Raw genomic sequence first — 19,534 nt, 5'->3', positions numbered from 1 at the left:
TCATTTACAAAATATAAAGGATAAAATCATTCAACTTTAAAGGCTTTGGGGGGGGGGGGGGGGGAGGGGAATGAAACTACCCTAAACATGAAGGAAAAAAAATGCTTTTTACACAAAATTTTTTTTTTTTTGGGTGTGTAAAACTATGTGTTTTTATTTATTTATTATTATTATTTTTTACTTTAAACAATGTGATTAAAAAAAAATCAGCCCAAGAAAAGTGTGCTTAAAAAAGTGAATTTTGGCTCAACAAATTGACTAAACCAAGAAAGAAGTCTAGAAACACAACAAAATGTCATGATATTTTCATATTACATTTATTTTTAGTTATGGTGGGCTCTGGTCTAATATTTTATTAATTTATTTTAGAGTAATGCTATGTTTACCACATTTTCCTAACAAATTCTAGGTGGCAAATTGTTATTGGTTAAACTGAGCCAATCACTTTAAACTATGCATTAAAAAAAAAAAAAAAATTAAAGGCACCTAAAGAAAATCGTGCTTGAAATAGTGAATTTTGACTAAACCAAAAAAGAAGTCTAGGAATATAATAAAATGTCACAACATTTTCACAATATTTTTTATTTTTAGCTATGGTAGGTCCGTCTGATATTTTATTATTTATGTCTATAATATTTCCACAACAAATTTTAGGTGGCAAATTGTTACTGTTTTTAAATTGTGACCACCTCTTAAAATTGTGTATTAAAAAAAAAAAAAAAAAAAAAAAAAAAAAAAAAAAAAAACCTGCCCAAGAAGACTGAGTGGAACAATGAATTTTGGCTCATCCAATTTGACTAAACCAAAAAAATGTTTGGGAACGCAATAAAATGTTACAAAATTTTCACAATATTTATTTTCAGTTACTTCTACAATATTTTCACAAAAAATTATAAATGTAAAGTTATTACTGATTTTAAATTGAGTCCACAATCGATATCACTTTTTTTATGCATCAATAGTAGCTTGGCACCTAGGATTTGTTGTGAAATTAATGTGAAAATGTTTGGACTTCACTTTTTTTTTTTTTTTTAATCTATAAGGAACTAAGATCTTGGCAATTGTAAAAATATTGTGACAACAACATGATGTTACAACATTTTCACAATAAATTTATTTTCAATTGTGGTTAGTCTCAATCTCTTTTTTTTTTTTTTTTTTTTTTTTTCACCCTATAAAAAATTGGTCCAAATCTTCTATCCCACTTTTCCTTCTCCACTTATACTCCACAAATAAAAACATGCTACATGTCCATCTAATTTATTAAATGCTAAATTCATGCCTCTATTATCTCAATTATCTAAATATGATAGGTTGTTTATTTTTTTTTTTTTATTTTAGGAAATTGAAATAATAGAAGATATAAATTTAGCATTTAGATAGACATGTGGCATGTTTTTATTTGTGGAATATATAATGGAGCAGGAAGAGTGGGATAGAAGATTTAGACTCATATAAAATTGACATCTCAATAATTGTGAGGAGCAAAGGTATTCAACCGAATGTTGTCACTTACACGTGCTTAATTCAAGGCCTGTGCAATTTCGGCCGATATATGGAGGGAGTCTACTACTTTGTTGAATGAGATGACACAAAGGAAGATCATGCCAAATTTGCAAACCTTTAGCATATTGGTGGACACATTCTGCAAGGAAGGGATGTTGACTGAGGCAAACAAAGTTTTTACTGTGATGATTCAAAGAGGCATTGAACCTAACACAGTCACATATAACTCTTTGATTGATGGTTATTGTTTACAAAACAAAATGGATGATGCTATCAAAACATTTAATATGATGGTTGAGAGAGGTTGTTCACCTAATGTGTTTAGCTATACCATATTAATCAATGGATATTGCAAAAATAAAAGAATTGATGGAGCAAGGAGTCTCTTTGATGAAATGTCCAACAAGGGAATGGCTCCCAGTGTTGTGACTTACAGCACTCTTGGTTGCTCTAGAAGCTTATAAACCTTGAGTGGGAGGGTTCTCTAATCGATGTGGGACTTGCGGTTGGTACGCGAAGACCAAGTCTTTGGCTGCCCCCTTCCTACACTCGGGGACGAGGACAAAACCGTGAGGGACTGGCTCCCCAAAGCGGACAAAAGCCTTCTAATGTCCCCACAGTAATTAATTATTTTATTTTGACCTATAAGAAAATTATACTTGAGTAGTTGTGAAAATATTGTGACAACAACAAAATGTTATAACATTTTCACAATACGTTTATTTTCAGTTGTGATGGGTCCTAGTCTAATACTTTATTATTTTATTTTATTTTGACCTATAAAGAATTTACACTTCAACAGTTGTGAAAATATTGTAATAGTAACAAAATGTTACATTTTCACAACATTTTAAGTTGTGATGGCTCATGGTATGATATTTTATTGTTTTATTACTTGTGATGGGTCCTGGTCTAATAATTTATTATTTTATTTATTTTGACCTATAAAGAACTTACACCTTAGCAGTTGTGAAAATATTGTAATAAGAACAAAATGTTACATTTTCACAATATTTTAAGTTGTGATGGCTCATGGTATGATATTTTATTGTTTTATTTTATTTTATTTTATTTTGATCTATAAGTTACTCGCACCTTAGCAGTTGTTAAAATATTATGACAACAACAAACCAACATCAACTCTCTTTCTTCATCATCAAAAAATGCAAAGAAATAATAAAAACTAAAATGCATAACAATAGTTCTTGTGTATATTTGCATAAGTATTATAGTTTAAATGTATTTTGCACAATAAATGCATAAGCTAATATTGGTGGTGTTTGGAATTGGTTGGACTGATGTGAGTGCTTTGAGAAACTTATACCTTAACAATTGTGAAAATATTATAGCAACAACAAAATGTCACATTTTAACAATACATTTACTTTAAGTTGTGGTACGTCCTTGTATGACATTTCATATTTTATTTATTTATTTTTATATATATGCAACTGACACCTTATAAATGGTAAAATTATTATAATAACACTGAAAATGTTATAACATTTTCACAAGAAATTTATTTTCAATTGTGGTTGGTTTCGGTTTGATAGTTTATTATTTTATTTTGTCTTATAAAAAATTGACACCTTATCAATTATGAAAATATTATGACAATTTGTTGCGTAAATAACAAAAGCACTATATTATCACATATAAATATTTTAAAAAGTAAAAATGGAAATAAGCTCAAAGCATATGATTTACACAACTACATTTAGATGTTTGTTTCTTAAAAAAAAAAAAAAAAAATATATATATATATATATATATATAGATGTTAAAAAAGGAAAATGGGAAGGAGAAAAATAAAAAGAGGCCCAGGCCAGCAGGCCCAAAACACATGAAAAGCCTCTGCATAAACTATCAAGTTTTGTTTGGGTCTTAGAGCAACCACATCAGTGTGTCTAAAAGATTCCGTCTATTTTACACAAAATACCTATTTTTTCTATTTTACATCATCATTTTTACAAAACACCCACATCAGTTTATCTATTATACACACATTTTTATTAAAATAATATTTTTCCTTACTTTTTTTTATTATTTCTCACCTACCCCCACCTAACCCTTCTTTTTTATCTGAATACACCCCCTTTCTTATTCTTATCTCTATCTCCACCACTCTTTCTTCTCTTCTTTTTTTTTTTTTTTTTTTTTTTTTTAAGAATCTTTTTCTTTCCTCTTCTTCTTTTACAATTTGGGTTTTATACTTTTATTATAGATGATGATTTTGGGTTGGGTTTGATTAAGGGCAGGGATTTTGGGCGGAGAAAGCAAAAATTTTGGGTGGAGAAAATGGTGATTTTGGCATCTTCTTCAGCATCTTCTTCTTTCTTTCTTCTTCTTCTCCTTCTTCTTTTTTCAATTTCGGTTTGATTATTTATATGAATTTGTATATGGGTTTGATGAATTTGGATATAGATTTAGAACGATTTTGATGATTTTATGGTGTGTCCATGTTGTTGTGGTGGTGGTTGCCGGTATTGGGTTGCAGTGGTGGTGGTTGGCGGTACTGTGTTGCAGTGGTGGTGGTTAGCGGTGCTGGGTTGTTGTGATGGTTGGCTGCTTCTTCTTCTTCTTGGCATTGATGAGTGGGTGAGAGAGGGTCTGATAAGGCAAGAGAGAGGAGAGAGAAAAAAATATAAAAAAATATATAGAAGAGCTACAGTAACCGTGTAAATTTACACGGTTACTGTAGCTCATGAAAATTTTTAGAAGACTTTACATAATTTTACATGAGCTGATGTGGGAGGTTTTTTGACCAAAATGTGTAAAATGGAGGAATTTTTGTATAACAGAAGACTATCCACCAACTGATGTAGATGCTCTTAGGGTGAAATTACTTTAGGTTTTTCTCACAAGGAGACAAAAATTCACTAAACCAAAGTAATATTCAGGCAAAATTTTAGTATGTAAAACCAGTTTCCCATGTCACAGAAGGTAGCTTAGGTAGAATGTATGAAAGAGGAGAGTGGTCGAAGAAGAAGAAGAGTGTATGAAACAGCCTCATCGCTTCCTTCTCTATTCTCTGCCCCGAAACTCAACCTGATTTGTTTGCTGGATCTTCAGGAAAATGGGTACGCTGCTTCGTGCTTCTAAATTAACATACTCTCTCTTTTTATATCCAACACTTCTTCTTCTTATTGTTATTATTCTACTCTTACTACTGCTACTACTAGTATTACTAGAAGAAAAAACCCACATCAGAAATAGAATCAAAATCAATTCTTGCAATCTGTTAGAGATCAGTGCAATTATGGAAGCTTTAGGAATGTTGATCATGCCTTAGACCTGTTGGGTGCGGTTGCAAGAATGAAGCATTACTCTCTACCCTTTTCTCTAATTAAAAGAATGGAATCATTCGGAATCTCACCCGATGTTTATACTCTCAATGTTTTGATTAACTGCTTCTGCAATTTGAACCGGGTGGATTTCGGGTTCTCTGTCTTGGCAACAATATTGAAACTTGGTTACCACCCAAACTCTATTACTCTAAACACTCTTGTCAAGGGGCTGTGTCTTCAAGGTAACATTGCTGGAGCTGTGAGGTTGGTTGCAGATGTGGAGAAGAACGCGTATCAACCTAATGAAATTACTTGTGGGATGATACTAAATGGTCTGTGTAAGATTGGTGAGACTGATATGGCTGTTAGGTTGCTCAGGAAGATAGAAGAAAAGTATTTTGAACCCAATGTAGTGTTCTATAACACAATTATTAACAGTTTATGCAAGGATAGATTGGTAACTAAGGCTTTGAACCTTTTGCTTGAAATGAGGAGCAAAGGTATTCAACCGAATGTTGTCACTTACACGTGCTTAATTCAAGGCTTGTGCAATTTCAGCCGATGGAGGGAGGCTAATACTTTGTTGAATGAGATGTCACAAAGGACGGTCATGCCAAATTTGCAAACCTTTAGCATATTGGTGGACACACTCTGCAAGGAAGGGATGTTGACCGAGGCAAACAAAGTTTTTACCATGATGATTCAAAGAGGCATTGAGCCTAACACAGTCACATATAGCTCTCTGATTGATGGTTATTGTTTACAAAACAAAATGGATGATGCTATCAAAACATTTAATATGATGGTTGAGAGAGGTTGTTCACCTAATGTGTTTAGCTATAACATATTAATCAATGGATATTGCAAAATTAAAAGAATTGATGAAGCAAGGAGTCTCTTTGATGAAATGTCCAACAAGGGAGTGGCTCCCAATGTTGTGACTTATAGCACTCTTATAGGTGGGTTTTGTCAAGTGGAGAGACCCCAGGCTGCACTAGACCTATTTCAAAAGATGCAAGCACGTGGCCAACTTCCAAATCCCCAAGCCTATGCTATCTTGTTGGATGGCCTTTGTAAGAACAAAAAAATTGGGGAGGCGTTGGCATTGTTTCAAGAGATGGAAGACAAAGAGTTGGACCACAATATTGTGTTTTACAACATCTTGATTGACAGTATGTGCAATGCAAGGGAACTTACAACTGCAAGAGAAATCTTTAATGGTCTTCTTGCAAAAGGATTGCAACTTGATGTTAAGACTTACAATATAATGATCAAAGGGTTTTGCAAAGAGGGGTTAATTGATGAAGTGAGTGAGCTGCTAGAGAAAATGGATGGGAACCATTTCTCTCCTGATGATCGCACATATAACACAATCATCCAAGGGTTGCTGCAACAAAATGAGACAGCAAAGGCTTTGGAACTTGTTAAGATAATGGTTGACAAAGGTTTTTCAGCAAATGCAACCACTGCATCCATGGTGGTTGACTTACTATCTGCAAATCCAGGAAATAAAGCACTTCAAGAATTACTTCATTATTAAGACTTTGCCGGTCAATCTATAAGTTGTATGTATATTTGTTGGAAGTGGTTATTTACTTTTTATGAGTGAAAAAAAAAATCTTGTGTCATAAAGGAACAGATGAGCATCTCCCTCTCTCTCTCACCGATCAATCTCTGATCTCTCTTCTTGTCCCTTACTTCCATCATCCTCAAGATCTGCCACTCTATCCCTCGATCAAACATGACCTGAATTGTTAGCTTGTAATTACAAGACGGAATTGCTATCAGTCAATATGAAACCAGATTTACTGCTTCAGGAAATGGGTGAGGCTGCTAAATCAACAAACTCTCTTGATTTTATATTCAATCATATTTCATTAGAGTAATGGTTCCATTTGATACTCTAACTTATTCTACGCATACTCTTACTACCTCTAGTAGTCGATATAGTAGTGCTAGAGAAAATGTGGATACCCCAAATTAGTTCTTTAAATCTGTGAGAGATCAATGCAATTCTAGAAGATTAACGAATCTTAACAATGCCTTAGGTTTTTTGATTGAGTGGTTCACATGCAACCTACTTATTGTTTTGGATTTTAATCACATGTTGTATACCTATTTTGGCATGGCAAATTAAAGTTTTCAATCCTAGGAGACAAAATTCATGGGATGTATGTTCAATGTTGTGAATAGTAATATAGATATAGTAATATGGAAACAAAATTAGAGTAATGGTTCACTGCTTAGACACATTGTATCACTGCCTATTCTATAGTGCTGCAAATGCTTTATGCGTATTTGTAAGCAGATTTTTTTTTTTCCCCTTATAAGCTTTGTGGGGATATATTTACAGTGGACTGGGAAAGCAATTTTACTAGAGTAGCTGATAGTTGCATGCTTGCTCAAGAAGGCAGCTGATAGTTGCATGCTTCTTCTTGCATTGTTTGAGAGAGAGGCAACTTAGGTTGCAGTACAATACAAATAACATCACAAGTTTATCATTTTGACGTTTACTGTTTTAAGTTACAAAATAGTAATTGAAAATCAAAGTAGAATCAGATGAGCTATTCTCCAAACCTGTGATCATATAGCTTGATGTACTATAGTTCTTTTGTCTTGGAGGTCACAAATGTCTAAGTGGGGTAGTGTTTCTAGCTGTGACCTCTTCCCCAGTCTGAAATTGGAAAAACATTGCAGAAATGGCTGATACAAGCCATAAGATTTGTGAAAGAACAGATGCCTTGGATGCTGCTGGAATCACTACTGTTGTCATTGGAAAGGTGTTATTTTTTCAGTTCTACTTTTGATTAAGTTGGAGCAGTATTTCATATCTAGCACTTTGTCACAAATTGAAGATGTTAGTATACACAATTAGTTAAAAATCTGTATGAGATTGGCATGACCTTGCTATGGATTAGTAAAATTGGGCCTTAGCTGCAACCTGAGGGAGTAACTTCAATTATATTATACCAGATACTTGCTAATTTTGACAAACTTTTTGTCAACTTTTAGAATACCAATTTAAATAGAGTAAATGGATTGCGAAAACTAAATGCAAAATTCAATCTTGAGGAATGTGTTTGCCTAGAACTGTCTAAAATCCTATATCGATAAACAAATTGGGGAAAAGTAACAAGTAAGGTTTATTTTCAATGCAAAGAATAATGATCATGATGACATGTGTCCTAATGCTCTAGTTTCCTTTACTTTGTTTGGTTCCTACGTGAGCAGGGCAGGCATCAAGACTGTTGTTGTGTTGCATTTCAAGGTCTTCATTGGGTTGATCCAGGGAGCCATATTTCCATACTGGTTTTAAGCCATGAAAATGAAGGGTGTGTGAAGTGCATCTCTCAAAATGGTTAAGGAGGTTGGCCGACAGTTCAATACTATATTCCCGGCCTTATCATTATTATTATTCACAATTGTGTATTTAATGGTCCTTTAATTCATTTAGCAAGGACATGAGCTATCTATTGGAAAAATTTAGACTAGATCTTAACTGGATGAACATTTGGGATTATAGTAGTAGAGCTAAAGGTTGCAGGTTCAAGGCTTATCAATTTGCGTATATTTCAGTTTTGTAGCATTGGCAAAGTCTCATATAAATTTCCTTATAGCTTAGTGATACTTTTATAATTATAATTTGTATATTTAATGGTCCCTTAACCCCTCCAATATTTGCATCTGGTAGGTGATGCTGCATTAAATAATATGAGCTTTAATTAAAAAAAAAAAAAACTATTAAAAGTTTCCCTATATTTAGTTGTAGTTTCAACTTTCAAGTCATGGGAAATCTGCTGTGAAAACATTAGTGAGTCATAAAAGAAGAAACACACCATGACCAAGTATAGGAAGATCATCCAATTTTCACATGCCAAATATGCGTCGAGCCCATGTAATCAAACCATAAATTCAACTACAACAACAACTGTGTGCACCATTTTTTATGATGCCAAATACATCGAAACCCAGATTGACAACAAGGTGCCAAACATTGAATGCCCTATATTTATTTATTATGCAAATATATTTATGGTGCATAAATTGCATGTTTAAATAAGAATTTATAAATAAAACTTAATATTTATATATATATATTTTTATATCTATATTTGCTACCTCACTTTGAAGGCTTTACAACGTCATTATTTTATTTATTTGATTTTTAAACCAAATTTCACCACTACGAACGTGTTTCTCTTATATTCGGTCCTATTCGGTTCGTATAGTCCTATTCGGTCCACATTGGTCCATTTTGTCTACTTCGGTCCCTTTTGGCTCTATTCGGTCCATTTATCCACGTTGGTCCTATTCATTACATTTGGTCTTATTCGGTACACTTTGGTCCTATTCGGTCTATTATGTCCACTTCGGTCCTATTGACTTATTTAGTCTACTTTGGACTTATTCGGTCGGTTCAATCTTATTCAGTCCAAATTGGTCCTATTCGGTCCACTTTGGCTCTATTCAGTCCATTTTATATGCTTTCGTTCTATTTGGTCCATTCGGCCTACTTTGGTCCTATTCGGTCCACTTTTGTTCTGTTCAATCTACATTGGTCCTATTCGGTTCATTTTGTCTATTTCGGTCCTAGTTGGTTCTCTTTGGTTTATTTGGTCGATTCTACTTGGTTTGGTCCTATTTAGTCCATTCGGTCCACTTTGATTCTATTCGGTCCATGGTGTCTACTTCGGTCATATTTGGTTCATTTTGTCTACTTCGGTCTTATTCGGTCCACTTTGGTCTTATTCAGTCCACTTCGGTCCTATTCGGTCCACTTTGGTCCTTTGAAACTAGAATTATTGATTTTCATTTTTTTTTAACTCATTGTAGCATTGAACAAAGTGAAGATGTAGGGTCGCGTTTCGGGCCCCAGGCTCAACAGGTATGGGATTCTGGCCCAAGGAGCCCTAGACAATAAATTTGTAAAGAGCGGGTTACAGAACTAGGCCATAACAAAGTGAGTGTCAGTTAACTTTGGACCATGCAACAATCGAACATAAGAAAACCTCCATCATGTCCACTGGATATTCGGTCCGAGGAGGCATATGGGGTGCACCTCTGTTCCTGATCAAAGGCTATGGTCTTTCTCTCCTTCTTCTGTTCTAAGTTTTACTTTTTCTTCCGTCCCCTTTCTTCATGGGGACTCCCTTCTCTTATATAACCCCCTTGAAGTCATCAGATCCTTACACCTATTGATCATCTGGACCTTCACTTGAGTGCCCGTCCCATTAGACATCTCTCCCATCTTTTTGTGAGTTTTAGTAGCTAAGGTAACACTGTTTGCCAGTCCTCTCCACATTAATGTGGCCAAAAAAGCAGCTGCCATGCATTTAATGTGGCAGCTGTGGTCTCCCCCTTGACATCCTATACTCTCTTTCTTCTCACAGGCTTGTGGGACTCATCCCTGCTACTAATACTCGTTGGAGTCATTCCTTATTGCTGGTAGGGTGCATGTTTGAGCCATACTTAGTACATCCGAGGAGACATTTCTCCTCGGACTGCCTTTTAAACAAGTCTGGGCCCATAAGGATTGGGCCGGTAACCCTTTTGGCACCCACACCTTCTCCTCGGACGCAGTCGAATTCTATATGGGGCCCAAGGCCCATTGTTTGGTCTGGGGACTTTACCCCTACAATAGCCTCTCAAAATTCCGGTTCTTTCCCTCTTATCCGAGGGGAAAAGGCGGGATTTTGACACTTATGGGGTCACTTATTGTGAATCCTTGTCTTACACGTGTGGGGGTACATCCCCACGTGCCTCATTACTGCTGATGGCGTTTTGTAACCCACGAGGCACTAATTATTATGTTAGGTGGCTTTATGTCCTTCTAATCCAACGGTTGGGCGCCTGATCAACGGCTGATATTTTTCCCATTTCTTTGGGCGGGAGTAAGCCCGTTCAGTTTCTCCCTCGTATATAAGATTTCCAAGGGAACTTACTCCCATTTTTTGAAAAAGCACTCAAGTGTCCCAGAGCACTCCAGCACCCTTTTTTGCAAAGTGTTCAAACTCCACAAACACTCCCTTAAGGATTCCCGGCAAGTTCTTCACAGTCTCGAGAGATCTAGGATCTTCGCTCCCGTAAGTGCTCATTTCCCTTCCGTTGCCTTTCCCGGCCTTCTTCCTTAAGTAAACCTTCTTTGTGTCGCCTAGGGTTAGTGGGATGGGTAAGCTTGAGAAACTGGTAGACTCTCCGGCCGGTATGGAAGGCTTCAGGGCCAAATACCGTATCCCGCCGGGAGTAGGTCTAGAATACTGCTCCTTGGACGAGGTTTTAACTAAGAGAAAGACGGGGCAGGTCGCCATTCCGATGATAGCCTTCATAGAGGGAGGAATGACGATCCCTATGGGGAAAATAACTAGGGATTATCTGCGTGGTCATAGGCTGGCCCCTCACCAGTGTGCCGCAAACATGTTCCGAATCCTGGGGTGCATAGATGCTCTGAATGAACAAATGAACCTCGGCTTCTCATGGCATAACGTAGTTCATCTATATGAATGTCATAACCTCAACGAGTCGTATTACCTGAAATCCAGGTCTGACGAGGCGAGGCTGATTTCCTGCCTTCCCAAGTCCAACAAAGGCTTAAAGGACGACCTTTTGATCGTCTCCGGAGTATGGCACGACGGTTTTCACTGCCTAGTTAGGGCGAGAACACTAGGTGGGGCACTGTAGGATCAGACCCCTTGGAAGGGATCTTAGTCTCGAGTCTTCTTCTCCTTATTTCAGTTTTAGCTTTGATTATTTGCCTCCTCGGACTAACGTAATCCATCCTTTCGATTTTGCAAACAAAGAATGAACAACTCCTCGGCTAAGTTTGGTCAACATCTAGGCTCTCAACTTCCTCCTAAGGTCCGAAATTTTTATGAGTGAGGACGGGCAATTGCGTGCCGCTCCTCTAATCTTGGACTATGAGCCCCTTTCGCGCGCTTTAGTGGATGCCGATCAAGCCATCAGGGCTGGAAGCCCCCGATTAGCTCGCATTGACGTCTTTAAACCAGATTTTCTTGCTTGGAGAGACTTGCCTCCCGTCCAATTGCCTGCTCAGCGCGCTCTTCCCGAGGCAATTGTCCCAGGAGAAGGAGTTGATTCCTCGCACTCATCTCTTAAGGATCAAATTGACCAATTCCACTTCGCCGAGGAGGGAGAGGTATCAGCCAGGCCTGTAGAGCTCTCGGACTCCGACTCGGACATAAATCGTTCCTCGACGGCTCCCACTCTTGGCTTGGTAATTGCACAAGTTGACACTAGCCAAGAGGTCGAAGAAGAAGACATGGACTTGAAACCAAGGTCTGGTTTCAGGGGCCTCCTGTCCAACAGAAATAAGGGGCAGTCTTCCAGGGATGCCCCCAAGAAGCAGGTTACATCCAAGCTTCCTCCTCCTTCTCCCCCCACAATTGACCCAACGCTACAACCTCTTCCCAATTTGAGGCGGAAGAGACCTGTGAAAGAGCTAGAGGAGGGCGAGGTCGGCCCCAATAAAGGCCAAGCAACAGAAGAAGGGCAAAGAGCCCAAAGAAAAAAGAACAAAGTCCGATGATAGCCTAGACGAGGCAGCTATGCGGAGGGAGCAGCGGACCTGGTCCCCTCGCCTAGAGTTGGATGGTGCCCCTATCTCGTGGGACGCGACTCTGTGAGAGTCCCAATGAGGACAGGCATCTTATCTGGCTAAGGCCTTGCAGTAGCCCCTTTTCCTGCCTCGTGACATGGAGGGGCTCCAGGCTACTCGGCAACCAGATCTCTTTATGTTGCTGAAGAGAGACATGGCCATGGTAAGCCAAGACTCTTCCTTATTCAGTTTCTTTATTCCGCATCTGTCTGTCTGTTATTTTCTTTTAATCAATTTTCCATTATTCCCTCACAGGTCACTCAGCAAATTTTTGTAGCTGAGGAGTGGGCCAAGAAGGTTCGCGAGGACCTGCACACTGAGGTTTAGTCTCGCATCGCTACGGAGAAGGCAACTGGCGCCCTTAGGCTGGAAAAAGGATCGCCTAAATAAAGAAGTAAATGATGCGCTGAAGGCCCACGACAGCGCTGAGACCAGGCTTAAGACCACTACCCAACAGGCTAAGGAAATGCACAACCAGCTTCATATGTTCGAGATAAACCTCGCAATCGAGAAGCAAATGGTCTCAAACCTCAAGGCCGAGATATCAAAGGCAAAAGGGGCGGCCCGCCTGGCCAGGGAGGTGGCTGAGGTTGCGGTGGTAACCTCCTACGAACGTGGAGTGGCAGACACCGAGGCCAGGCTAACTGAGGAGGTGGCTACAGTGTGTAGGGACTACATCGCTATGTCCTGGGGGGTGGCCCTGGACTAGGCGGCAGTGCCTGCAGACTCCAACCTCAAGAAGATTGAGAATATCTTCTTCCCTGAAGATATTCGTGAGATTCCGGGTTCGGTTCCTCCTGAGGAGCCTGTCTCTGCTAAGGTCACTACCTTGGATTCCCTCGTACATGAAACTAAGGAGGTGCAGCCCCCTGCAAAAGACAAGTCGCTTGAAGACACTCTCACAATAAGGGATGTGGTTGCACAAGCCAAGGGGGCCGTTTTTGAGCCCAAGGCAGGAGGTGATCAACCTGAGGCGGAGGTCCCTACAAAGAGTTCTGCCCAGGATAAAGCCTAGGGCATTAGTCTAGGTCGTTACTTGTAGTTGCCCTTTTCTTCTTTTTTTTTTTTTTTTTTTTTTTCTTTTGTCTCTTTATTTTACCAACGTTTGTAAGAGAATGCATCTTGGAGCTCAATGAATGATATTATTTCTCCTTTGAATCTTGTCTCACTGCTTCTTTTTCTACCTTTGTTTTGAATGAGTTTCTGTTATGCTACTAACTGCCGAAAACCAAACGTTATTTGAAATTTAAGTAACATGATTAAGCATGAATGAATGTTTGAGAAAAATGATAGTTAACACCTAGATAAAACCATACATTGGTTAATTTCCCCCAAGCCAGTGGTCCGAGGAGCCAAACAGGGGTTAGATTCTATTTACCTCTTAGAAGAAGTTGCATTCTAGTTAATTTCCCCCAAGCCTGTGATCCATGGAGCCAGACAGGACTTAGGTTCTGTTTAACCCTTAGAATAAATTGCATTCTAGTTAATTTCCCCCAAGCCTGTAGTCCGAGGAGTCAGGCAGGACTTAGGTTCTGTTTAACTCTTAGAATAAATTGCACAGTAGTTAATTTCCCCCAATCCTGTGGTCCGAGGAGTTAGGCAAGACTTAGGTTCTGTTTAACCCTTAGAATAAATTGCATTCTAGTTAATTTCCCCCAAGCCTGTGGTCCGTGGAACCAGACAGGACTTGGGTTTTGTTTAACCCTTAGAATAAATTGCATTCTAGTTAATTTCCCCCAAGCCTGTGATCCGTGGAGCCAGACAGAACTTGGGTTCTGTTTAACACTTAGAATAAATTGTATTCTAGTTAATTTCCCCCAAGCCTATGGTCCGAGGAGCCAGGCAGGACTTAGATTCTGTTTAACCCTTAGAATAAATTGCATTCTAGTTAATTTCCCCCAAGCCTGTGGTCCGTGGAGCCAGACAGGACTTGGGTTTTGTTTAACCCTTAGAATAAATTGCATTCTAGTTAATTTCCCCCAAGCCTGTGATCCATGGAGCCAGACAGGACTTGGGTTCTGTTTAACACTTAGAATAAATTGCATTCTAGTTAATTTCCCCCAAGCCTGTGATCCATGGAGCCAGACAAAACTTGGGTTCTGTTTAACACTTAGAATAAATTGTATTCTAGTTAATTTCCCCCAAGCCTATGGTCCGAGGAGCCAGGCAGGACTTAGATTCTGTTTAACCCTTAGAATAAATTGCACAGTAGTTAATTTCCCCCAATCCTATGGTCCGAGGAGCCAGGTAGGACTTAGGTTCTATTTAACCCTTAGAATAAATTGCACAGTAGTTAATTTCCCCCAATCCTGTGGTCCGAGGAGCCAAACAGGACTTAGGTTCTGTTTAACCCTTAGAATAAATTGCATTCTAGTTAATTTCCGCCAAACTTGTGGTCCGTGGAGCCAGACAGGATTTGGGTTCTGTTTAACACTTAGAATAAATTGCACAGTAGTTAATTTCCCCCAATTTTGTGGTCCGAGGAGCCAGACAGGACTTAGGTTCTGTTTAACCCTTAGAATAAATTGCATTCTAGTTAATTTCCCTCAAGCCTGTGATCCGTGGAGCCAGACAGGACTTGGGTTCTGTTTAACACTTAGAATAAATTGTACAGTAGTTAATTTCCCCCAATCCTATGGTTCGAGGAGTTAGGCAGGACTTAGGTTCTGTTTAACTCTTAAAATAAATTGCACAGTAGTTTGGTGCCAAGAATTGCAACTTTCATTAATAATGGTACCTTTTCAGGTTATTTACATTCCAAGGGCGCGACATTACATATTCATCAAAGTCTTCTAAAAAGTAAGCCCCTATGCAAGCCACAGAGGTGATATGATATGGGCCCTCCCAATTTGGTACGAGTTTTCCCCATGCGGGATTTCTTGCATTGCCTAGGACCTTCCTCAATACCAGATCCCCAGGTGCCAGGGGCCTTCGCTTCACCTTGGCGTCGTAACCTTACTTGAGCTTTTGCTGGTGGTAGGCAAGTCGGACCATTGCACTCTCCCTTCTTTCTTCGATGAGGTCTAAACTCTTTTCCAGTAGTCCGTTGTTGACATTGGGGCAGAATGAGTTGGTCTTCTGTGTTGGGAAATTTATCTCTAGAGGAATAACAGCCTCAGCCCCATAGGTCATCGAAAAGGGTGTTTCCCCTGTGGACCTGCGTGGCGTGGTGCAGTACGTCCACAAGATATGAGGCAGTTCTTCTACCCACCTTCCCTTCGCGTCATCTAACCTCTTTTTCAACCTATTTACTATGGTTTTATTGATGGCTTCAGCCTGCCCATTCCCCTACGGGTAAGCCGGTGTGGAGTACCAATTGGCAATTCCTAACTCGTTACAATATCTTCTGAAGGCTTTACTATCAAATTGGAGACCGTTTTCCGAAATCGGGATGTAAGGGATATGAACCTGGTGACGATGTTTTTCCAAACAAATTTCTTGGCGTCAACATCTCTAATGTTAGCCAGCGGCTCAGCTTCAACCCATTTTGTGAAATAATCCATGTCGACAAGAAGAAATCTTTTGTTCCCCACTGCTTTAGGAAACGGTCCTAGGATGTCTAGTCCCTACTGCGCGAATGGCCAAGGGCTGGACAGCAGATTAAGGGTTCCGCCTGGCTGATGTATATTCGGGGCGAACCTTTGGCACTGGTCGCACTTCCTTACATATTTTTGCGCCTCTCTCTGCATGCTCGGCCACCAATAACCTTGCGTTATGGCCCTATGGGACAGGGACCTACCCCTCGTATGACTTCCACAAATTCCTTCGTGTAATTCCTCTAGGACAAGTTCAGTGGCATCTGGGTGCATGTATAGTAAGTACGGTCCTGAGAATGAGCGCTTATACAGTTTGGAGTCCTTGGACAACCAGAATCAAGAAGCCTTTCTTCTAATCTTGTTGGCCTCGTTCTTATCTTCTGGTAAGGTGTCGTGCTTTAAGAATAGTACTAGAGGATCCATCAAGCTAGGTCCCACCTTGATGCTGTGAACCCGTAATAGGTCAGTTCTTGCCATCGTTGGGTTGTATAGATCTTCTACGAGAATAACTCGAGGAAGTGGCTAAGCCGAGGAGGTGGCGAGCGTTGCGAGAGAGTCAGCATGGGTGTTCCCACTCTTGGACACGTGCGCTAGATTGAAGTGATTGAAATGCGCCCGCAAGCGCTTGACTTGGACTAGGTACTCTTGCATTCTTTCATCCCTTGCCTCCAATTCCCTATTTACTTGTCCCATGACAAGTCTTGAGTCCGAGAATAAGTTTAAGGATTTTCCACCTAGTTTCTGGATCATTGACATTCCTTCCAATAATACCTCATACTCCGCTTTGTTATTCATGGCGGAGAAACCCAGCCTTAACGATTTTTAGATGGTAATCCCCTCGGGGGAAACCAGGACGAGCCCCACTCCTGAGCCCCTTTGGTTGGCCGCGCCGTTAATGTGTGCTTTCCAACAAGGGGGCTTTTGCTGAGAGACTGTGCCAATCAGTTTCCAGTCTGGGTTTAGTGGCTCTCCTCCTCCTTCTAGTATGAGTTCTGCAAACTCAGCTATTAGATCTGCGAGAACCTGACCCTTCACAGCAGTACGAGGCATGTACTTAATGTCAAAGGCGCTCAGGATCGTCCCCCACTTTGCTATTCTGCTTGTGTAGTCGGCACTTTGGAGTATTGATCTGAGCGGAAGTTGGGTCAGTACAACAACGGTATGTGCCTGGAAGTAATGGGGGAGCTTTCGCGTGGCTTGCATAATTGCCAGGACGGCCTTTTCGAGGGGGAGGTAACGGATCTCCGCCTCATGCAATGATTTGCTTACGTAATAGACGGGCCGTTATGTGCCATTGCCTTCCCAGATCAACACTAAACTCACTGCGTGAGGGACTACTGCAATATAGGCGAATAGCACCTCGTCGGCTTCAGGACTGGACATGATCGGTGTTTGAGCCAGGTATTCCTTAAGCTGCTGGAAGGCTAAGGCACACTCCTCAGTCCATTCGAAGCCTTTCCACTTGTTCAATAAGAGGAAGAAAGGTCTGCACCTGTCCGCCGAACGGGAGATGAAACGGTTTAAGGCGGTAATCATGCCAGTGAGTTTTTGGACCTCTTTGGGATTCCGAGGAGGCTACAGGCTATGGATAGCTCTAATTTGGTCGGGGCTGACTTCAATGCCTCTATGGGTCACCATGTAACCTAAGAATTTCCCTGACCCCACCTCGAATGAACACTTGGACGCGTTTAGGCGCAGCCTATACTTTCTTAGGATTCCAAAGACATCGCCGAGGTCCCTGACATGGTTGGACACTAACTTGCTCTTCACCACTATGTCGTCTATATAGACTTCGATGGTCTTACCCATCTGTAGTTCAAACATCCTGGTCATCATCCTTTGGTAGGTCGACCCGGCATTCTTCAAGCCAAAGGGCATTACCTTGTAATGGAAGTTTCCAACGGGAGTGACAAAAGCCATTTTTTCTTGGTCCTCGGCGGCCAGAGGTATCTGATGGTAGCCTTGGAAGGCGTCCAAAAAGCTCATTCGAGGGTGTCCCATAGTCAAATCCACCAATTGGTCTATCCGCGACATAGGGAAAGGGTCCTTCGGGCAGGCCTTGGTCAGGTTTGTGAAGTCCACGTAGACCCGCCATTTCCCACTCTTCTTCTTCACCACGACTGTGTTGGCCAGACATTCGGGGTAGAATACCTCCTTGATAGCCCCTGCTTTCTTCAATTTTATAACCTCCTCTCTTACAGCCTCTGTATGCTCTTTCGACGGTCGCCGAGGAGGTTGCTTCTTAGGTGTTATGGCCGGGCTAACATTAAGGTGGTGGCAAATGAAATCTGGATCGACCCCCAGAGCCTCGTAGGCGTCCCATGCAAACATGTCCACATTCTGTCTAAGGAAGTCAATTAGTGTTTCCTTCTCTTAGGGCGGTAGTCTTGAGGCGACCTGAAAAAATCTTTCCAGGTCGGAGCCAACAAGAACTTTCTCCAAATCCTCACAACTCGCTTCCTTGGTAGGTCCCTCACTACCCGAGGCCAGGGTCGGGGTCATTAATTGCTATAAGTCATTCTCGGCTGAGGTGGAGGGCTCAGTACTCAGTCATCCCGAGATTGCTAACACCATGCATTGCTGGGCCATGGCCTGGTTCCCTATTACTTCTTTCACTCGACCTTTCGATGGATACTTCACCTTTTGGTGTAAGGTTGATGACACAGCCCCTAGGGCATGGAGCCACGATCTGGCTACGATGGCGGTGTAGGGGGAGTATGCGTCTACCACTATGAAGTCCACCTCCACCACGTTCGAGTCTGTTTGTATAGGCAGCCTAATCATGCCTTTCGGAGTGACGGTTTTTCCCTCGAAACTCACTAAAGGGGAATCGTATGCTGTTAGGTCCTCCGGTTTCAGCTTCAACCCCATGTACAAGTCGGGATACATCACTTCCACGGCGCTGCCCTGATCGACTAGCACCCTTTTCACGTCATATCCACCGATCCTGAGCGTGACGACTAGGGCATCGTCATGAGGTTGGAGGGTTCCCAATTTGTTCTCATCCGAGAATCCGATTAGGGGCATGGCCATCCCCCTAGCCCTCTTGGACTCCCTGTCGTCAACTTTAGAGGGGAGCCTGCCTACCGACATTACTCTGAAAGGATGGGAGCCGGTCCGTCCTGGTGCGGCAAGAATAACATTTATCATGTCAATGGGTGGTCTCAATGTGCTTTGCCTTGTTTCGACGTTCAACTGCTCCTGCCATCCGACAGGGTGATACTGCAGATGTCGCAGCTTCCCCTCTCGGACCAGACGGTCTAGGTGGTTTTTCAGATTTCTGCAATCATCGGTGGTGTGGCTCGGCTCTTGGTGATATGCGTAATATAGATTCTGGTTACGTTTCGTGGGATCACCTGCCATCCTGCTTGGCCATTGAAAGAACGGTTCATTCTTCACTTTCTCTAGGATCTTATGTAATGGTTCTCGGAACACAGCATGGACTGTCTGTGTCCCTGTGGATCCAGACTGCTCTGAGTAATCCTTTCTCGGCCAATTGCTGTTGTTAAAGCGGTCCGACCTGAAGTCCCTCCTCTCTTGAGGGACAACCTTCGCTTTGCCCTTTCCCGTCTGTTGGTCTTCTTCGACTCTCT

At 40.8% G+C, this 19,534-nt stretch overlaps 2 protein-coding genes across 2 annotated transcripts; one reads left to right on the top strand and one right to left on the bottom strand.

Moving 5' to 3' along the window:
• The first annotated feature begins 4,846 nt into the window (after positions 1 to 4,846).
• LOC126716718 (putative pentatricopeptide repeat-containing protein At1g12700, mitochondrial) lies at positions 4,847 to 8,363 on the top strand. Its single transcript, XM_050417664.1, has 2 exons — positions 4,847 to 6,617; positions 8,025 to 8,363. Exon 1 carries the CDS (start codon positions 4,861 to 4,863, stop codon positions 6,331 to 6,333), a length of 1,473 nt encoding a protein of 490 aa, XP_050273621.1. The 5' UTR covers positions 4,847 to 4,860; the 3' UTR covers positions 6,334 to 6,617; positions 8,025 to 8,363.
• Positions 8,364 to 18,491: 10,128 nt separating this feature from the next.
• On the bottom strand, positions 18,492 to 19,304 carry LOC126716540 (uncharacterized). Its single transcript, XM_050417351.1, has one exon. It carries the CDS (start codon positions 19,302 to 19,304, stop codon positions 18,492 to 18,494), a length of 813 nt encoding a protein of 270 aa, XP_050273308.1.
• Between the last annotated feature and the right edge of the window lie 230 nt (positions 19,305 to 19,534).

Source organism: Quercus robur, chromosome 3, assembly GCF_932294415.1.
Source record: "Quercus robur chromosome 3, dhQueRobu3.1, whole genome shotgun sequence".
Lineage (NCBI taxonomy): Eukaryota > Viridiplantae > Streptophyta > Magnoliopsida > Fagales > Fagaceae > Quercus > Quercus robur.
Note: the sequence above shows the minus strand (reverse complement) of the source record. Positions and strands in the feature narration are given on the sequence as shown.